We start from the raw sequence: 21,063 nt of genomic DNA, 5'->3' as shown, positions 1-21,063 counted from the left end.
ATTAGGTAGCTCCTATATTATTTATTATTTTTCATGTACCACATATTTTTAAAATTATTTTTGTCGGTCCCCAGCCCCGAAAAAAAGAGAAAAAAAAATTATTTTTGTGTTTGTTTTGCCTCAATACCTATTACGTGGATGCAATGCCCTTGGATACCAGAAGAGGGCACCAGATCCCCTGGAGCTGAAATTCAAAATGGTTTTGCAATGAGGATCTGATCTTCTGGAAGAGAAGACAGTGCTCTGAACTGCTGAGCCATCGTTCCATCCTTCAATGCTGGTTTTTGAGAGTCGTCTTTCATGGAGTCTGAGCATGCTGTTTGCTAGCCCACTGCTTCTTTGCCCCAACACTGGATTTAAAGCACTCATGGCCACTCCCAGGTTATATGTGGGTGCTGAAGACTTAAACTCCAGTCGTCTTGTGTTCACAGCAAATGTTCTTACCTCCTCTGAGCTACTTCATAAAGCCCATAAGACCCTTTTTGAATTTTGCGACTAAAGTTACCCTGGCAGGCCTTAAATTTAGGATTCATTACCTGGCACCACCAGGCCTTAACTAGATGACGATGACAATGATGATGATTGTGTGTGCGTGCACATGCGTTGACTTAGTTGTAGTGTCTTATGTCACTAGAATTTTCTAATAGATTAAACTACAATTGCATTTGCCAAATTTTGTCACGAACATTTTTTTCCAATTGAGTTTTAGCTCTCAGGAGGCCCAAGTAACAGGATAGCCTTTCTCACTGACACAAAGAGCAGCAGTAGACAGGCTGCTGGAGCTGAGGGGCCTGCAGAATAGCTTCATGGAAGAGGGGGATGCTGTCCGAGGAAGGGCCTGCTGAGGAAGCTGTGGGGCACCCCTACTGGGAGCCTGCAGCAGCAGAGGCCACAGGCTCCCCTGGCTCTGCCACATTCTGGCCCATTTGCTCCATTCTTCCTCCTAGGATTGGAAACCCAGAATCACTAAACCTGCTCTTCCTCCTGGGATCTCCCTCTGGCTGGCACCGGCACCCCCACCATACTCCTAGCTAGTGATGCTGCTTCTGTCCAGGGAGATGGAATAGAACGTCAGTTAGGGGTCTAGGCCCAGCCCAGGCAGGCGTTCACTGCATTTATTGAATATACAACATAGAAAAGGTAGCCATCGGAGCTTTCCCTATATGAAGAGAGCTGAAAAGAGAAGATTCTAGGTCCACATGGTTTTGGGTCATTTAAAAACCATATTCAAACAAAGCGTATGGCTGGTGATGTCGTCACACGGGCGGGCTTGTTGCTGGTCAAGTTCTTCCTTACTGTCTTTAGGCGTCTAGACTCAGGAGTGAGAGGGCCTCTGGGTGGATTTCTGAACAACTTTCTCCAGGGCGGCATTCTCATCGTAGGACCAGTTCCTCCCTTTGTCTGCCAAGCAGTTGCCTGTGCAGCCGTGGCTTATACCTGAGGGATGGGGTAGGAGGCACAGGCAGCCAGGCCACACATGTTCTTTCCACGCTCAATGAGGAAGTACCTGGGTAGAGAGAAGGGATTGAAGACTGACTAGTGGCATCTGTACCTCAGAACTTTCTGGAATGTTCTGGTGCAAACCAGACTTGACTTGAGAGATTGGGCCCTCTGTATTTATTTATTCACAGAACAGCTACCACAGGTTTTCCGCAGGAAATGACTGGCCTTGCTTTGCAACTAACTTCTTCCTTTTTCTCCTTGCATATCCTACTTCTACCCAGAATGGACAGAGGTCCCCTCCTTGCTGCTGTCTGGGTCTCCACATAGCTCACTAACAGCCAAATAAAGACTCCAGGTGTGTCTGTCTGTCTCTTCATCCTGTTTCAAAGGAGGGGCAGTCCCTCACAGTAACAAATTCATTGCTTTCATTTCTCAGACCCTTCTAGAGGTTGGCTTTGTCCCAGCAAGATGTTGAAGTGTGCCTGTAACCTTCATAACAGACCTCATTAAGCTAATTGGTGTCCTGTTCCCTGCAGACTCGTTGGGACCTGGGATCTTATGAGGGGGTCTTGCTAACCGGACCTTGGCATGTTAAGGTTCTATTCTCATGTTCCCCTTTCCTTGGCTTGGCTAGAGCTTGATGTCCAACTCCTTAGACTCTAACTTTGAGCTAATGATGCCTTTCACTATGGAACGTCCCCAGAGTTTAGCATCCTGGGCTCCTTACCCATTGTTCCCCCAGTTGGAGCCCCAAGAGTTTTTCACAATCCAGTAGAGTAATCCATTCTGTTCTCCATAGCCAACAGCCAGGACTGCATGGTTTACTTTATCTGGAGTTTTATGACAGGAGTTACTGGAAATGAAAATGAAATTTATAAAGGTTTGTAGTATAGAGAGGGCAAAGGCAAGGACTGTCACAAACAAGGACTCTCCAGTGCTGTAGAGAGATGTTTCCCATTGGAGGCAGGGTGGTGCATTGGGTATCAATCAGCTACGGCTCAGCCATGTTGGGAAAGAATGAGTCTCATCAGTTCTAGCCCTTCTGCTTCAGTAGTCTCCACACAGTACCAGCCACACTCTACAGTGGACACTTCCCAGCAAGGGGAGGAGCCCCTGCTGTACTTCTGTGGGCAACAGTATTCCATCCTCTGCTGTTGCCTCCGAGTTCCTTTTGGCTCAGTGGTAGAGCGCTTGCCTAGTAAGCGCAAGGCCCTGGATTCGATCCCCAGCTCCGGAAAAAAAAAAATAGGAAAAACTACCTCGTACTTATGACAAATATGTAGGCTTGCCATTTATCCTCTGTGAAAAACTCTAGGACTCCAAGAAGACAAATGTTGATTCAATGGGCCACTTGTTGACTCAATGGACATGGAAGAAAGGGTGGCATAAATCTTTAATCCTAGCACTCTGGAGACAGAGGCAGGCAGATGAAAGAAAGAAAGAAGGAAAGAAACAAAGATAGATCCCCAAGGATATACAGAAATTAGATGGACTTGGAGCTGTCACCAGTATATGTCGTATACAGGGCAAGGTACTGAACTACAAACAACAGGACCCACTCTGCTCTTAGAAAGGTTTGTTTGGTAGAGGGCAGCTGGGCAAAGAAGCAGCTCTGAAATGGTCTGTGGATTGTGCCAATGAAGTAGGAGCCCCAAGGAGTGGGACAAACCAATAGGGTGGGAAGCGAAGACTCCTTGAGGAGCAGGAGTTATACATGAAACTCTAAGTCCTTCCTCATGGCTCAGTGAGGGAGCAGGGGCAGAATGAGCTTTGTAGAAGAGACAAGAAGGGAAGTTTGATGACAGATGTGGTGCAGAGGAAGAGGGGAGCGAGATCACCAAGGACAAGCTAAGACCCTGGGTAATGGGGGAGGCCTTGGCTATTTATACCCAAGGCATCGTAGGGCTGGGGAGACAGCTCATGGAGTAAAGGTGAATGGATCCGAGTTCCGATTCCCAGCATACATGTAAAAAGCCAGTTTACTTTTGTAATTCCAGTGCTGGGGAGGTGGAGACATTTGTCAGCCAAACCAGCTAAACTATTGAGCACCAGGTCTAAGTGAGAGACCCTGTCTCAAAAACTAAAGTCATCAGGGAAGACACCTTAGATTGACTTCTGGCCTCCATACACACATATGCACCTACATAGTTAGGTTGACTTCTGGCCTTCACACGCATATACATGCACACTTGGACACACTCCCATGGATGGATGGATATATATATATATATATATATATATATATATATATATATATATATATAATATTTGTTGTCAGTGGATTTATGGCTGTATCTGACAACTGCACAGAGGGCTGAGGGCAAAGCCCCAAAGAACATGGACATTCTAGGGGTAGCTAGAGAACAGAGAACATGAAGAGGAGCCTGGAGAGCAGAGGGGTAGCTAGAGAGCCTCTCAAACGTGCAGCCTAGGGGGTGTGGACACAAGAAATCCCATATTAGACATGCTATGGAGGACATGGTGCAGCTAATCCACAGAGTGACTGCCTATACTATCCATGCAGCTCTGGGTGCTAACGTCTCTGTGTGGTCTTCCTGAAGACCCAGATTGTGAACTCTCTAGCACAGAATTCTGGTGTCTGAAAACAGCTACTTTTCCTTTCCCATTGTTGTTGTTGTTGTTGTTGTTGTTGTTTTTATTAAGCTCACTACACAGCCATGAGCTTGAGCTTCTGATTCTCCTGCTTCTATCTCCTCAGTGCTTGAATTTTAGGTACCATCACGTCCCATTTATGAGTTGCTAGGGACCACTCCTACTAGGCAAGCTCTTACCAAATGAGCTACATCTCCAACCCCATCTTCAAATATTTGACTCTATTTTGAACCTTAGTTTTCTTGACTGGATGCAGCACTGAGCTCTGAGCATGGATTTTGGCCTTGGTTGTGATTTAGCTATCATGGCTGGGCTGGTGGCATCCTTCGCTACCTCTTTGCTGGGATAGAGACTTGGTCCCTGGCAGTCAGAGCTGCAAGGAGACAAATAGAGGGAACATATACTAAGTCTCACAAATATAATCTAATTAGGAGTCTAGGTTGAGGCAGAGGCCATGTGCTGGGTTTGAGGAGGTCCCTTAGCTTACCTGGAGTAGACACCACTTTTATACATCATAAAATCTTCAGTCACCTCAAAGGCAAAGCTCACAGGATTGTATAGGGCCACAGCCTCTACCATTGCAGCCTCATCATTCTGTGGACAGACAGAAGGGCTGACAGACATGCATGGCATCTCCCGCCTCCCCCACCATGTTTATGGCCTGTTGACTGAAGCCAGGGGCTGGAGTTCCAGGGCTGTGCAGGTGAACATGAGGAACAATAGCCCCTGGCATTTAGAAGGAATGCAGACTCCAGGTCGCCTTTGTTGTTGTGGTGGTGGTGGTGGTGGTGGTGGTGGTGGTGGTGGTGGTGGTGGTGGATCAAGCCCAAGATTGAATCTTGTGCATGCTAAGCAAATGTAATATGACTAAGCTACATGTCATTTGGGGTTTTATCTGGCTTATACTTCTTCCTCCCAAACCAAACTAACTTCCTGTGACTTCGGCCTCTGCCCTTCCGTTCTGAGTGTCTGGGACTCTCGCATTCGTCTCTCTTACAACTTCACACGCAGCTCAGCCATTCATTCTCTCCGTCACAACTGACCGCCGAGGCCAGCCACTATGGAGGACATGGAGATGATTGTGTCGCTCTTGCTTCAGCTCCCAATACTCCACATCTAGGAAGACAATCTAGGGGAGCTCACTGGTGGAACACAGATTGTACAGAGCCACAAATAGGTAATAACTACGCTGAGGTAAAAACTAGACCAGCCAAGGTTTGGGGGCCTTCTGAGTAGGACCTGCTACTTCAGTAAGGGGAGGCAAGCAGAAGGGAGTCATGGTAGCTTTCTGGAGGCAGGGAGTCAGCAGCAGCTAGAAGCACCTGGTAGACCTCAAGTCTCCCACCAGGGCAAGGTGGGTGGTTCCCACACTCTGTATTTTAAAGCACCCCAGATGGGAAAAACTGAGAGGGGGTCATGGTAATGAGATACTTAGGAGTGGAAATGAGGAAGTAAGGCTCAGGAGGAGGAAGAATGCAGAACTCTGTGTGTCCTCACTCAGGCAATGGGTTCCTTCCAAGTACTACTAGATTTCTTGGGAGATCACAGAGGCCTGCCACATTAGGGCCAGAACCTCAGTGGCTGGCACTGTTTCAACAGCTGTCCCTTGTCCTGTCTTGAGAGTTCTGGCCTGCTCTCTGGGGCTCTGCTGGTGCTCCCGACAAGTGTCTTCCTGGGAACCAGACAAAAGATAGCTTTTGAGTGCTTCCTTCACTTCCTGGTGGAGTACAGTGGCCCAGAGGGCCAGTCTTGGTGGGTGTGATAAAAACCAGGTTTCAGGAGACAATAGTATCTCAATTGCAGGAAGTGGACTGTGTTGCTGAGAGCGAATGTCAATTCTAGAAAGACATTCCTCAGCTCAAATCCAGCCCCACCCACTAGCTTCTGACTTCCTTGTCTCATCTATCACATGAAGGTAATAACCACATTCCTGCTGAAGGTTATTTGGAGATAATGTCTTATCAGATGGTTTTAAACTGCCTCTAATCACTCCAAGCTGTTATTGCCATGGAGATCTTGGCATGTCTGTCAATTAGATGGCAGCCGCTGTCTTTACACAAAGTACATGTTTGTGGCACTCACCCCCTTACCTGCACATCACACCTGCACACACCGTGGCGCTTTCTCACATCATACTTCTCCCTGACTGAGCCCATGCTTACCAGACTCATGAGGTCACTCATGCCCGCTCACACATTGTCTTGGAAAAGCAGGCTATGACTGTGTACTCGGGAATGTCGTCCTTCAAGTAGAACAGCCATTACCACCTTAGAGTGACCTGATCAGACTCAGTAAGATTTGACTTGCTGATGTTCCCTCCTAGGAGGGGCAAGGGAGATTCAGGAGATTCTCACCTGCCGTTCCAGATACTTCCTCCCTCTGCGTCCCTGTCAAGGCTATAAAAGCTCTGTCCCAGCTCTGGGCAGTCTCTGCAGGTTCTAGTGTACACAGGAGGTGGTGGGTGCTACCTGTGCAGCTATGCGAAGTTGTTATCTTCTCTAGGATGGGACATTTTGATGATACAGCTGTTTTTGAGCTGTTTTACACATTTCTGTAAGTTAGCCCAACAAAACACACTTACAGGTTCACTAAGCTAGACGTGGGTGCAATGTGATTATTTTGGTCTGTGGTTGGTAGCCTAGCTGGTATGAGCAGGCGTCTATTAATATCTTACCAGGAAAACTGAACGTGTTTCCCTGGGTACTCAAGGTGAGGTGTGGTATACCTTATTAGAGGTATGATTTGGTTACTCTCTTTCCCTCAGCTTGGGTGCTGAACACCCAAGAGGGTGAAGAGGGAGACCAATAACACAGGATACACACAGCCCCACCTAAGCCACAGGCAGGTTACAGCGGTGAGACACACGTGCCTTTCAGACTTGAGGAAGGCTGGGGCTGCTGCAAATCCTAGCCTGACCTGATTGACAAGTGCATGGCCCTCACCTTCCCGCATACTGACTTGCCTGGGCCAGCCGCTAGTGCAATGGTTCTCAACCTGTGGGTCTCGACCCCTTTAGGAGGGTGCTGTTGATGACTGATCCTTTCACAGGGGTCACATATCAGATACTTTTTTTACATTATGATTCATACCAGTAGCAAAATTATAGTTATGTAGTAGCATATGAATAACTGTATGGTTGGGGGTCACCACAACACAAGAAACGGTGTATTAAAGAACTGCAGCATTAGGAAGGTTGAGAACCACTGTGCTAGAGGGATGGTGGCGATTATCCCTTGCATTTTAGACAAGGAAACACACCCACAGGCACAAAATCCCCTGTTACCCCATGATTCCTTCCTGTCTTCCACCACAGAGCCTTGGCAGTGAGCAGGAGTTAGCAGTGACCCAGATTCCTTCGTCCTTGACAAGCTGCCCAGAAGAGCTGCTCTGTGGTCTCCATAGCAGAACATACTCCCTAACTAGAGATGGACGCAGTACTCACGAGTGTGATGTTGACAACATTCTTGACGAACGCGACGGCCTTTTCTGGGTTGAATTTGCACTGACCATTCTGTTCGGGGGTAACAGGGAAGAGAATACAGATTAGAGATGCTTAGCTGTCAGCTGAGGCGACACTCTCCCCATGAACATTGACAGCATTTTCTAAGCAGCCTGCGTGCACCATGGGCTTGCTGACAGTGGCATTCCAGAGGGACTTGGAAGTATCCTTGTCCTCAAAGTGTTTACAACCAAGGAGCGGGAGATACTTCTGTGCTGGCTGGGCTATACACTTAGTGCTTGGTCAGAGCCTAAGGAAGGACCTGAGCCGTGGCCCAAGGAAATCAAGAAAGGGAAGTAGAGTTGAGCCCTATGAAGCAGGGTGGGAGGGACAGTCCAGAAAACAGTGCTGACCAGAGGCAGGCAGGGATTACATCACCAGCCAGAAACTGGGGGGGAAGGGATGTGGTTTGTGGGAGCCGGGAGTTGATGGGTATAATAACAAGAAAGACATGGCCTTGTAGGGTGAAGCAGATCCCAGGAGCCTCCAGAGTTCTCTGACCAAGGTAGGTATTTTGGTCGAGCTGGTCAGAGAGGTGTTTTCTGAAGAGGCCAAAATCTGGATGGAGGTGGACACAGGGTGGACCAGTGGAATCACAAAGGCATTTGGCAATATGAATTGAGGTGGGAGGGTCCTGAAGAAAGGCATTCATGACAGAGAGAATTGATGCTCCGGAGGCAGGAGTGACAAGAAGTGCCTGGTAAGAGCAGAGGGTACACGCAAGCTCCCCAAAGGCTTCCAATTTGAATGGCAGCAGGGTGGAGGAGGATAAGGGTGAAAAGGAGAGACACAGCTGAGGCCACCCACAGTTACCTTGCCTATGTAAGGGTAGCTGTCCTCTCCCATGATGCCCTTGTTGTACAGGATGTACTCGAAGGCCTGGCTGGGGAGACCTCTGAAAGAAGGACACACGCATAAGCCCTTCTGGGCCTCACCTCAAGACAGGACTGGACATCAGCACTGGAGTTTGGGACGTTTGCCTTTGCCCAGATCACTGGGGTCTTGGTAGGGCACCTTCCAGTGGCAGAGGTTTCTGAGAGATTAGCAATGTTTCCCTGGTCTCAGCCACTGGAGTCTGTGTGAGTCGTAAGTGCCCCTCTGGGACAGGGACCCCTGTCAGGAGAAGCAGGCAGCCTCTCAGGGGGTTGAAAGAATCACCATCACCACAAGGCCACCCGCATCAGGCATCCTCATGGCTAGTGTTCCACAGACAGCCTGCCTGACCCCTCCTGTCAGCTCCAGGTGGTAGGTACTACCATGCCCAGGCCGCAAGCTGAATTTAGACTCTAAAGACTCTAAGGGTCACTTTTTTTCCCATCTTACTACCTTCCGCCAATAAACCAACCAACCAACCAACCAACCAACCAACCAACCAACCACTCAGCAGACCCCACTCTGTCTAGACTTTGTTCTTTCTCTCTATAACCCGTGTTAACACCTGACCTACAACATGCTTGTTGTGCATGGCTTATCCAACTCTGAGGAATGTTATTTCTGTGTGTTACTGTCTCTTGGGTCACCTGTGCCTAGGTCCATGGGGGCACATGCTGGGAACTGGAACTTGCAAAGAAAATGGCGGTAATGTCATGAACCAAAGCAAAGAGACGTCAAAAGATGGTGAGAATCCAGCACGCTCAGGAATCAGCCTCCTGCCATTCATGAGCAGTCTGACGATGGACAGAAGGAGGAGATTAGAAACTGAGGGGAATGTGAGCATCCCGGCAGGCTGTAGCACCAGCCCCGGATGGATCTCCGAACTCAGGCTAGAACATAGCTTTCTATAAGAGACCCTGCTAGTCACTGCTACCAGAGAAGATGGCGCATGAGACGTCCCACTGAGGAACAGTGAGAACGAGTGGGTCTGACAGGAAGTCAAGGCTGAGAATATGCCCAGAGGACCCTAGGGGACACTTTCTGCACATTATATGCCCAGAAAGGCCCAACCACACAAAACTCCCAGAGATCAGCTCACATGGACAAAGGGAAGAGGGTAAGTGTCACTGTGTAAATGGGAGCTACTTCCTAGTAACTTATTAAGAGGATGACCAGGAAGCTGGCACAGTACAGAACTCTCAGAGCTCTCAATACCTGGGGCAGCTTATGCTTCATGGAAAATGTCTAAGGGCCCATCAGTTCCCCACGTGTGAATCTGGAGTTTGGAGGGTGGTGTTTTTTCCTCTATTGATTCTTTTGGTCACTTGTCCCGAGGCTTTGGTGACTAGTGAGGCTGACCACACTGGGCACAGGGCTGGGTGACATCTTGGAAAGAGGCTGGACTCTTAGCCTTGAACTTTCAGCTTTGAGATCCTTCGATTCTACCCATGGGGGTGGATGGCATTTCATGACTCTAGCAACTACTAAATCAGACAGCAGCAAAGGAGGGAGATGAGAAGGTCGGAGCGCTCCCCTTCCCGAACATACCCTTGGCAGCCATGATTGTTGAAGTTCTGGGCACAATCCACCAGCTGCTGCTCAGCCTAGAGGAAGAAGCACAGACCCTGTGAGGAGATGGCTGAGGGGCCCTGGAGGTTCTGTTGTGAAGCTCAGCACTCACTGGCTCATGTACATTTGTGGCCTAATTAGTGTCGTGTGGTGATGATCCTGTGTGATATCTGAGTATCCTAGAGTGTCTGTCCTGCAGCTGGCACATGCTGGGAAGGGCACAGAATGACCTGGTTGTCAAGCAGGTGGGAGGGCCTCCTTCCTAATGAGCACTTGTCTTGTAGAGGTATACACAGGATGAATGGCATATCTCATGGTACTGTGCTAGAGGGAGAGGAGTCAGATCCACAGTCATTGCCCCATCACTCCTGAATCCAGGCTCTCATGGCCACACTGACCTTGCTTGACTCTCCCTCTTCCCTATACAGTGGGACAGTGCTGTCCCTTGTGGGACCCTTCTCTTGGGGGTTAGTGGATAGACAGATAGGCCCTAGCTCTCCCCTGCATGAGGATAATGAAGCATGGGAAAGAGCACAGCGCCTAGAAGGGGTAACTCCTAGGCAGTGCTGTCCAGAGCTCTTACTGGTAAAGTAGCAGGTTGAAAAACTGAGGAGCATGGACACCCACATCGACTCAGGAAGGAGCTCTTGGGGCCTTTCTTCGCTCACTTTCTTTCTGGGAAAACACTAGCTGAACTTGGGCTAAACGTCATCAAGGTTGGGACCATGAGATCCAAAGGAAATAGAACTCTTGGCTGACACACATGAATGAGCCTGAAGGACCAGGCCCAGTGTTGAGAGGTGGTCTGTAGGAGGTGGCCAATGGCTGACTTCTTACCAAGGTCATCATTTTCCCACTGGCAATAGCCACAGCTGACTCTAGGGCCCCAGTGGTTGAGAAAGTCCAGCAGCTGCCACAGGCCCCCTAGAGAGAACACACGGGGAAGAGGGAGTCAATGAATGTGTGTGCCCTCAGGACACAGCTTCACCCGCCAGTGTGGGAACCTTAAAGCAATGACACCCTGAGCCTTGCAGAGAGAACTAGAGAGATGAAAGAAAGAGGCAGGGGCAGGATATGCTTGCAGAGGTGCTGTGAGTATCTGAGTTCTCCATCCGAGTGTGCAGTCTGACAGCACGGCTCTGTTAGAGGGAAAATGTGGGGACTGCCAGACATACCTGGTTCTTCACTGGTGAAACGACATTTCCTTTCTTCCTCCAGTCCATGGAGGATGGGTAGGGGCCAGTACCACGGAGGTAGTTACTTTTGGTGGCTGAGCAATTCTGAAACAACCAAATACATTATTTTCAAGGAAAATGTAATCAAAATGTAATCGTTGTAAGGGATTGAAAGGTCTGGGGAGATGGTTCAGTGGGTAAAAAGTTTTCTTTTCTTTTTTTTTTTTTTCCTTTTCTTTTTTCAGAGCTGGGGACCGAGCCCAGGGCCTTGCGCTTGCTAGGCAAGCACTCTACCACTGAGCTAAATCCCCAACCCCAGGTAAAGAGTTTTTTGTCTGCAAAATGAGGTCCTGCATCCTCACAGCTATGTGACTTTGTGACCCTAGTGCTGAGGGAGGGGCAGGAGGCAGGCAGATCCTGGGGATTTGGTCAGAGAGTCTAGTTGAATGGGTGAGCTCCAGGTTATGGTGGAGGTGGGGTGGTGTGGCACATGCCTTTAATCCTAGCATTCAGGAGGCAGTGGCAGATGGGTCTCTGCGAGTTCAAGGCCAGCCTATTTTACTTAAAGAGTTTGAGGTCAGCCAGGCTGCACAATGAGACTTTGTCTGAAAAACAAAATGAAGGGGCTGAAGAAGAGATGGCTCAGCTGAGAGCACTGGCTGTTCTTCCAGAGGACCCAGGTTTGGTTCTCAGCACCCACATTAGATGGCTACTAACTATAATTTCAACTTCCGGGGATCCAATACCTGTGTCTTCTGTGCATATGCATATATGCACAGACACACACACACACACAGACACAGACACAGACACAGACACACAGACACACAGACACACACACACACACACACACACACACACACACACACGCATGCACCTAAATACATAAAAAATAAATCTTAAAAAATATCAGGTGGAAAAAAAATATCAGGTGGTGGCCTCTCATGGCACATGTCGGTGTCTAGACAAGTGCACTCACACACACACATCCACACTGGTGTATCCACCACACCACATGCATATACCACCTATACACACAACTCATACACCGTACACATATGCATCAGTCAAGCACATGCATACACCGCACACATTCGAGCACACATGCACATAAGGGAATGAGAAATGAAAATTTGAGTGTGGTGTCAACCACGGAGCTCTTTTGAGGTAGATGCAGGAGGATGAAAAGTTCAAGGTTAGCCTTGGTTACTTATCAAGATCCAGGCCATGGTCTTACTGCACCTTGATATGCCGTGGCTGGTTGACATTCATGGAAGATCTACCCTTTTCTGAAGAGATACAGGGGAATGGATTGGGGTTCAGGAAGAGGGGAGATAAGAGGGGAACGGGTGGAGAGGAGGGAGAAGAAACCGCAGTCGGGATGTTAGGGGAAAAAAGGCCTGTCCGAAATTCATTTTCAAGTGGGCACCTGTAGTCTATCTACTTCTAGATTACAGGTTCATATAGTTAAGGCCAGAGCCCTGGACTGAGGATGGCTGAGAGATGGACACTCCTGCTCCCTTCAGAGAACTCAGGGACACCCATACACCCCTGGGCATGGCTGGGGATAGGGTGGGACCTACTGGAAACACCACAGGCTTAATGTTTAATTTACAGGTATGAGTGGAAAGACCCAGATACATTTACAATGAACTGTACTAACCTGAGGCTCTGACCAGAGGTATTTGTGTTTTATTTCGGCAAAGCTCATATCTGAAAACTGGTTCAATCCCACTGGAAACCAAACCAAACACAGCCACAGTGAAATCGAGGGTTGTAGTGAATTGCTAGTAAACAAACGAACAAGAACCCTCATCCACCCATGTTCTACTTATAGGCGCTGCAACTTGGCTCCTATAAAATTCTCTATTTTGTATGATTCAATACAGCAAGGTCAACTGATACCGTGCCTCAGTGAAGTCTGGGCAGACAGACACACCCCAGAGTTCCTGGTGGGTGAGGTAAATCTGGGGTGCAGCTAGGCTCCCACTGGTGCTGATGAACACCCAGGTAAAGAGCGGTCTTGCCGCCCGCACCGTACCCAGCATTCACTGCAACCCAGCCAGTTCCGCTCCAACCCAAGTCAGCCCCTGCTCCAAGACCATATATGCTAGTGCCAGACAGAAAAAGACAGAACTCCTGTTTTCCTTTCAGTCCATGCTCGCTGCCCAGAGTCCCTTTAGCGGAGCTACCATCATCCTCAGCAACTGCTGCGATCAGGTTAGCCATGTATCTAGTGACCCTCACCAGGAGTGAAGCTGGATGAGACCCCCATGGTCTCAGAGCAGTCTGAGAGGCAAGGCCTCACAGCAGCCCAGACAGACCTGGGTTGTGTGTGCTGTACCCCAGATGACAGTGGGGTTGTGGTGGGGCAGGGCTTCTCTAGAATCTTTTGTAAACTTTGCTACTCCCACAGAAGGTTGCCAGTGCCGTCTAAATTTATTACATACAGTGCAGAATCTGAGATTCACCAAAGGCATCCTCTGATTCTGAGTCTCTGCTCTATACACCCATTGACCCTGAGCAGATCCTTTCACCAGCCTCTGCCACTGATCCTCTTTTTTTCCAGATCTGAGATGTTCCCACCCCTCCTTCTCCCAGAGGTCTGGAGGAAATGGGGGCTTCCCAGTACTTTTAAATGTGTGGTTCCTCTGGTTGTGGGCTTGAATCTTCCTCCAGTTGTTGGCAAACACCTGCAGCCTGTGGCTGTACTCCCTCGAGCTGTACGTCTTTTGATGCTAAAACAAAACACACCGGCAGCAAGTCCTGAGAATAGGTGAAACTTACCAGAGGGGGTCTTTTTAGAGAGTTCCCCCACTCCCCCCAAGAGTCCTCCAGGATGTCATGTATGTGGGCTGATTTCAAATGTCCCTAGACAAAATGATCGAGAACATCTAAGATTCCTATCCTAACTCTATACACCCCCGCCCCCGCCCCAAGGGCTGGGATTGCAGGCATGTGTCACTGTGCCTGGATTACAGGGTGCTGGGGCCACAGTGGAGTTCTGTGCATGCTAGGCAAGCATGCTACCTGCTGAGCTGAATCCCCAGCCCATGGGGGTTTTCATTCTGCCACTATCCCAGGGCAAATCTACAGTTAGACGGGACTCCGTTCTTGTTCTCTACTGCCAATATGGGGAAGTTACAAAGCAATCCTTTACCTCCAGGGACCTGTGGCCAGAATGAAGACCACAGGACCGTCAGGACATCAGTTAAGAGTTCAGGAGACCCCAGTGAGGAGACCTGCCAAGAGTAGGTGGCCCGCAGACACCATGACTCATTGCTGAGCCAAGTTGTATGGCTGACCCACAATTTTCAAAATGGTACACAGCGGTGTCCTCAATAGATTCTGCAGCCACTATGCCACGTGCTCTGAATATAAACTACGACAACGAAGAGAAGGCATGGAAGGCTTCCGTCAGGTCATCACTGGGCAACACTCCTTGGAAGTTCACTTCACTCCTGGAGTTTGACCAGTTTGAATCATGGAAAGGCCCAGGACAGGTAGAGCAAGGTTAGAAGAGTGCTCTTTTGTCTCAACTCCAATACAGTTTGGTTTGCTAACTGGAAGCTTTGTGACGAGAGAAACTTCAAAAGAAGAAGTTGGTCACTGACCTGTTTCATCCATGACGTAAAGTGAAACTTTTCTGTAAAGAAAAGAAAAAGAAAAAGAATTAGGTCTACACATGCTTTGTGATCATGTTGAGTCCAGAGCCCAATAGGGCACTGGAGAGCTGGTTTGCATTTTATTAATTTATGATGATGATGATGATGGTGGTGGTGGTGGTGGTGGTGATGGTGGTGATGATGATAATGATGATGATGATGGTGGTGGTGGTGGTGGTGGTGGTGGTGGTGGTGGTGGTGGTGGTGAGACAGGGTCTCACTCTGTAGTCTTGACTGGCCTCACACTCATAGAGATCTGTCTGCCTCTGTCTCAGAGGGCCAGGACTAAAAGTGTGCTACCAAGCCTAGCTCATTTGCATTTACAAAATATCAAAGTGGAGGTTGATGTGGGTTATCTAGAGCTCAAGTGCAAAGAGGAACTCAAACTATTTCTGCTTTACCGCCACAAGATATTTTGAGAAGCTGCTATTGGCATTGGTATGTGGGGGAGGTGTGCAGGCACGTGTGCACACGGGAAGGCCCTAGCTCACTAGATGTCTTCCTCTATCTCTACCTTATTTCTTGAGACAGAGTGTCTGGAAGAACCCGGAGCTGAGTGATTTGGCTTTACGGGCTGGCTAGAAAGCCTAGGATCCTTCTATCTCTTCTTTTCAGCACTGGGGTTATTATAGGCGTGCGCCCCCACATCTGGCTTTTTAGGTGGATGCTAGGGATCAGAACTCAGGTATGGGGATACTTGGGTCATAAGCACTTTACTCACTGAATACCCCATCAGTGGTATACTTAAAAGTCTGAAATTATATTTATTTGTGTGTGTGTGTGTGTTTTGTAGATGTCACAAGATAGCTTGTGGAAGTTGGGTCTTTCCTTTCACCAAGTGGACCCTCAGGATCAAAGGTCTCCAGGCTTTGTGGCAACTTCCTAGAAAAGCAGAGATCAGTCGAGATGCGGATTTCCAGCTATCATGAGCTGTCACCCTTGCTGGGGAGGATTTGTGTGGCTGCAGCACTGAGTTACTTCTGTTCCTGTCACTGGCCCTTTACCCACACTCCAGTAAGTTACCCTGGTAAAACTTATTGGTTCATCAAACTGGACTTTGGTGGTTTACTTTGGTCTGTCATTGATTCTCTGTCTGTGGTGAACAGATTTTTTTCCATATCTACCCAGAAATACAATTTTGGAGTGTTGGGGATATTTTATTGTTTCGTGCGGTGCAATTTACCTGAGTCTGTTCAATCATGGAAATTCACTGAAATTCATGTTTAGTGATTAGGGTACCTTTGCCACTACAGTTCAATATAAAGTTAATTGAAGACTTGGATACATTTTCCTCACTCTCCTGAGATTTGGGATTACAGATCTATACCACCATGCCCAGTGAGGGGAAGTGTTTAATCTTTAGCAATGCTTACAGTTACAGATATTACTCATCTTTGTCTCCTAAATGGAGCCACAGGTAATGGGAAAAGAAATGGGTATGGTCGTGTCTCCTATGAAACTTGACAAAATCGGGCAAACCAGCTGTTTGTGGATTCCAGCTACATCCTCCCTTGTATACCATTTCAATTTTCCACTTTAAATTTAAATAGCTGCACAAGATGTGTTCTGGTGTACTATTAATGTTTTAAATTTTTATTTTTATTATTATTTTTTTTACAGTGTGTACATTTGTTGTGCCTGAACACACCACGGTGTGACTGTGGTGGTCAGAGACAACATTCAGAAGCATGTTCTTGCTTTCCACCATGTGAATTCTGGGAACTGAACTCAAGGTGTTAGGCCTGGTAGCAAGCACCTTTCCTCTCTGAACCGTCTCATTGGCCTCTTATGTTAACTATTAATATTTGAAAATAAGACCATGGCTAGAGAGATGGCTGAACAGTTAAGGCACTGGTCACAGAAGCAGAAGGACTGGAGTTTGCATCTACAGAATGATTAAATGCCAGTAGAATGTGGAAGCTAATCTGAAGTTCCAGCCTGGGGTGGCGGGACAGGGGAAGCCCAGAGTGTATTCAGCAGTACTAGCCAGATTGGTTGACAGACCTGGCCTCAACGAAGAAGGTAGAAAACAATCAAGGAAGGTTCCTGCTATCAACCTGGGGCATCCACACATATCTACATGCATGTGAGTTCATATATGAGAACATACATGCATATACTGCCTACGCACAAACACAGGAGTTGAATACCAAGCCTGTTAATTCTAGCTCTGGGGAAGCTGAGGAAGGAGATCTGGAGGAGTTCAATGGTGGTCTGGGCTACATAAAAGATCCTACCTCAAAACCCCACCACCAACAGCAACAACAGAAGATATTTTACATATTTTTTTCCTCCTTGAACACCTGTCTTTCTGTCAGCCTAAGAAAGAACACTTATATTAAATCACTCTACGCCCTTTTCTGCAACACAAAAAAAAAAACAATTAAAATTATTTTTGCCCCCTAATCATTAAAAAATTATTCTAGATTGAGCAATAATCAAAATTATTATGAAGAACTTGATTATTTTTTTTCCAAATATATTTTGCACTATGAAAAAGGCACTGTTAAATCTAAAAGAGTAAAACTTGGGTGGAAATGTTTCTTTCCTATGTGTGTTTAGAATAGCATCTGGCTAAATAGCCCAGGCTAGCCTTGAATTCACAGTCTTTACGCTTCTATGAGTGCTGAGATTACAGCTCCAGATTGATCTGGTCAATGGGCAGTTTGGAAGTATAGGGTGTAGTCTGGTTTCACTGACACCATCGGTGTCCAGATCCTTTGGGATGATGGCTCCATGTTGCCACAGGGGATTCCTAGGGATCTAGGCCAGCGCAGCGGTTTGAAGGCCATTGCTCTGTAGCAGCTACATGTCTATCTAAAAGTCCCAGACCTGCTCCAGAAGCAGTCATATAGTTCCTCAAGACAAGCCCTGAGCGGGGTGCAGGCCCAAACCCGGGTTAAGGGCCCGCTGTGGCTGAGGCCTTCAGAGAGGACAAAGGTCAGCCCGGGACCAGGCTCTGCAGCAGGCAGATTTTATGGCTAACCTTTACCTCTTGTAGGGCTTGGGGGGTGGCAGTGGTGGTTTCCAAACCAACAAGAAGAAAGCCCCAGAATTCTTCAGTTTTGGTGGATGAAGGCACAGATGACCTCGACCCATCCCAAGCTTACTCTGACTTAAATGAAGTCAATTTCATCAATTTATCCTTTTACATGTGTCTGTGTGTGCACTGTGTGTGCAGGGCAGGGTGCACTGTGTACTCGCAGAGATGGCCCATGTTTTCCTCTCTCTAGTACTCTGCTTTACTGAGGTAGAGGTCTTTAACTGAACCCAGAGCTCGCTGATTCAAGGCGCTCTAGCTAGCTAGCTAGCCTGTTTACTCCAAGAACCTTTCACTGTTGCCTCCTGAATGAGGAGATTACAAATGGCTGCTGTACCTGGCCAGTTCTTTCATAGTTTGAGGGATAAGGACTTTGGGTCTCAGACCTGTAGGGCTTTAAGCGCTGAGCTACCTCTCTAAAAGGAACGTTTTTTACCTAGGGCATGGCACATGCCTGTGATCTCAGTACTTGAAGGATAGACAAAAGATCAGGAGTTCAAGGTCATCCTCGGCTACTTAATGAGTTAGAACAAACAAAACCAAAAACGGGTGAAGGGGCTCCCACAGTCTTGGTCCTGCCTGAGGATTTATAGGTAGTTAATAGTTGCTGGAGGAGGAAAGATACATTGGTGGTAAGGTGGTAAGGTAAGGTGACCATGTTTTTGATAACCTAATAAAGCCCAGAGGGTCATAGAAAGATTTGAAGGAGGGAGAGAGGGAGGAATGGGAGGAGGTGGGAGGAACTAGTTTCTAAACTGATGTCGTTGCTGATACCATCTGTGTTCGGATCATTTTTTGGGTTGGCTCCATGTTGTCCAAGGAGGTCCCCAGGGATCCATGCCAGTACAGCAATATGAAAACCATTTGCTATGTGGCATTTATATCTCGTTCTGAAAGCCCCAGACCTGTTCCAGAAGCTCAGCCAGGGCCATTTCTCTCTAGGAAAAGGCTACATAGTAAATTACCAAACAAAAAAGAAAGAAAAGAGACAAGCTGGGAAGAGGAAGTGGAAACGGGAGGGGGACAAAAGAGGGTAATGAAGGCTGAAATATGGTCAGAACATTTTATAAACACCCATGAAAATGTAGGAACGAAACTTATCATTCAACACAATTAGTATGTGCTGATAAAATCATTTTTAAAAAGGAAGTTTTGTGTGTCCTGCTGAAGGGCAGTCAGCAGGGCTCGGAAACCACAGACCAGCACCTACCCTGGAGCCGGGGGCTTTGATTGAAGGGAGTTTTACATTTAAAAATGGCTGGCGGTGGGGAGGGAGGTGGGAAAACAGCTGCGCCTGAAAATCATTTAACTTCTGTCTTCACTGTCCACAAATAAACATCTTTTAGAACAAGCTACTGGTAGCTGCGTTCGTCCCACAGCGAGCCTTTAGGAGCTGCTACAGAGACCAACGTTGTACACAATTTAAATATTTACTAGCCAGTCTTCGTTGCCAAGAGTTGAGGCAGCTTTCCCGAGCCAGCTTTTCCAGGCACACCATAGACACTAGGGTTAAAACTGTTGTGGGTGCAGTGTGTTCCTCAGGGCAGGGAGTCACCCAGCATGGAACAATCGGACTAGGCGATCCCCGGGGAGGCCAAGTCCACGGAAAGAACAAAAGTACAGGCTGGGATGTCCCGCTCCCACAGTGGGGCAGGAAAGTTCCGTGTCCTCAGCTGTCCCAGCTGTCGAGCAGAAGGGGCTGAGGGCTTCTGTATCTAGACCCGAGACAGAAGGACTCTGGGTACCTGCCAACCTGTTCCTCGGATCGCACAAGATGCATGTCCCCCGAGACTAGCCCGGAGCTCCCCGTTCCTCCTCCGGTGTCCCCGGAGCCCTGAGCCCCACTTTCTCCCTCATACCTATGGCATTCACGGTCAGCTCAGCGGTGGCCCCAGCACTCAGCAGCCAGGCCCCAGCGCACAGCAGGGGCAGCGCAGTCCACATCGCGGCGCTCACTGCTCGGTCCCCGCGGAGTGCCCTTTGAGCCCAGCCTGTGGGAAGGAGGTGGGGCGACTCTGGCCTCCGCCAAAGAGATGCTAGTTCCTCTCCCGCCCCCTGCGGCCATTACACTCCTTCTCTTTTCTTGGGAAGAAGAGCTCTCAGGGCCTGACCCTAAAGACTAGTCTCTGCCAAGTGGGAGGAAGCGCAGCCTAATCCCCAGTTTCCTTTTTGTCCCCATCTCCATGGAGGTTTCTTGAACCATAGCTCCCTGGCCTTCCCCACAGCTTGAAATGAAGTAACAAGAGGGCTCTCCTGACTGCTCACCCCCAACAGGAATTTGAGTTGGTTCCGAGGACGTCACACTGTACTTTTGCCATTTTCTTTATTTTCCAAGTCTGAAGGAGGAAAAGAAACATTTAAGGTCCGTATATGATATAAACAGACAAAGCACTTTTTTGTACTAAGGAGCCCTCTTGCTAAGATTCCTCTAAAAGAGAAAGGGGAATTCAGACAATATAACACCAGGCCTGGCACTCAAACCTGGCACGCATGGAGGCCGTTACCCCACTTTTATCATTGCCTTACCAAATGGCTCGTTTTTTACTCCTTACTTTATAAATGGGAAACTGAGGCCTTAGAACTAGATGGGTAGTTTCCCCCATAGGAAGTTTGAGCCTACTATAGCATTTCTTTCCTTCTCTCCCCCACTTCCCCTCTCCCTTCTCTCTCCCTCTCTCTCTCTCTCTCTCTCTCTCTCTCTCTCTCTCTCTCTCTCTCTCTCTCTCTCCATCATATAGTCTTCCATATAGCCCAGGCTGTCCTTGAATTTGTAACTCTCCTCTTTCAGTCTCCTTTATAAGTAAGTGTCCCCTGGCAGCCCATGGCATTTTGATGACGATAGAATGACCTTCCTCTCCTGACATTCTTTGGTCAGATTCTGCCTTTCTGGTGCCAGGAGAAGCAGATTCCAGAAGTCTTTTAAAATTAAGTGTAGTATGGTGGTTCTCTACCTGGAGGTCAAATGACCCTTTAAAAGAGGCCACCTAAGACCATCTTAAAAACACAGATGTTTATATTATAATTTATAACAGTAGCAAATTTACAGTTAAGGTGTAGCAACAAAAATAATGTAATGGTTGGGGTCACCATAACATGAGGAACTGTATTAAAGGGTCACAGCACTAGGAAGGTTGAAAACTACTGGTCTAGTGGATTTAACCAGTTCTCAGAACTCTAGTGAAGAAG

General features: G+C 47.9%; 1 protein-coding gene across 1 annotated transcript; it reads right to left on the bottom strand.

Annotated features, from left to right (window-relative positions):
- Positions 1 to 1,075: 1,075 nt before the first annotated feature.
- Positions 1,076 to 19,959, bottom strand: Ctsh (cathepsin H). Its single transcript, NM_012939.2, has 12 exons — positions 19,737 to 19,959; positions 14,787 to 14,818; positions 13,805 to 13,910; positions 12,836 to 12,906; positions 11,173 to 11,277; positions 10,835 to 10,921; positions 9,977 to 10,032; positions 8,369 to 8,450; positions 7,499 to 7,567; positions 4,544 to 4,650; positions 2,171 to 2,296; positions 1,076 to 1,507 (listed from the first exon to the last, which is right to left on the bottom strand). Exons 1-12 carry the CDS (start codon positions 19,819 to 19,821, stop codon positions 1,432 to 1,434), a joined length of 1,002 nt encoding a protein of 333 aa, NP_037071.1. The 5' UTR covers positions 19,822 to 19,959; the 3' UTR covers positions 1,076 to 1,431.
- Between the last annotated feature and the right edge of the window lie 1,104 nt (positions 19,960 to 21,063).

The sequence above is a fragment of the Rattus norvegicus genome, chromosome 8, assembly GCF_036323735.1.
Source record: "Rattus norvegicus strain BN/NHsdMcwi chromosome 8, GRCr8, whole genome shotgun sequence".
NCBI classification, from domain to species: domain Eukaryota; kingdom Metazoa; phylum Chordata; class Mammalia; order Rodentia; family Muridae; genus Rattus; species Rattus norvegicus.
This window is presented reverse-complemented; position numbering and strand designations above follow the sequence as displayed.

Coding starts and splice junctions, on each gene's coding strand:
- Ctsh (NM_012939.2), bottom strand. CDS start 19,821: ATGTGGACTGCGCTGCCCCTGCTGTGCGCTGGGGCCTGGCTGCTGAGT. Junction 14,819..19,736: donor GCTGACCGTGAATGCCATAG/GTATGAGGGAGA, acceptor TTTTCTTTACAG/AAAAGTTTCACTTTACGTCA. Junction 1,508..2,170: donor TCCAACTGGGGGAACAATGG/GTAAGGAGCCCA, acceptor CTCTCTACCCAG/GTACTTCCTCATTGAGCGTG.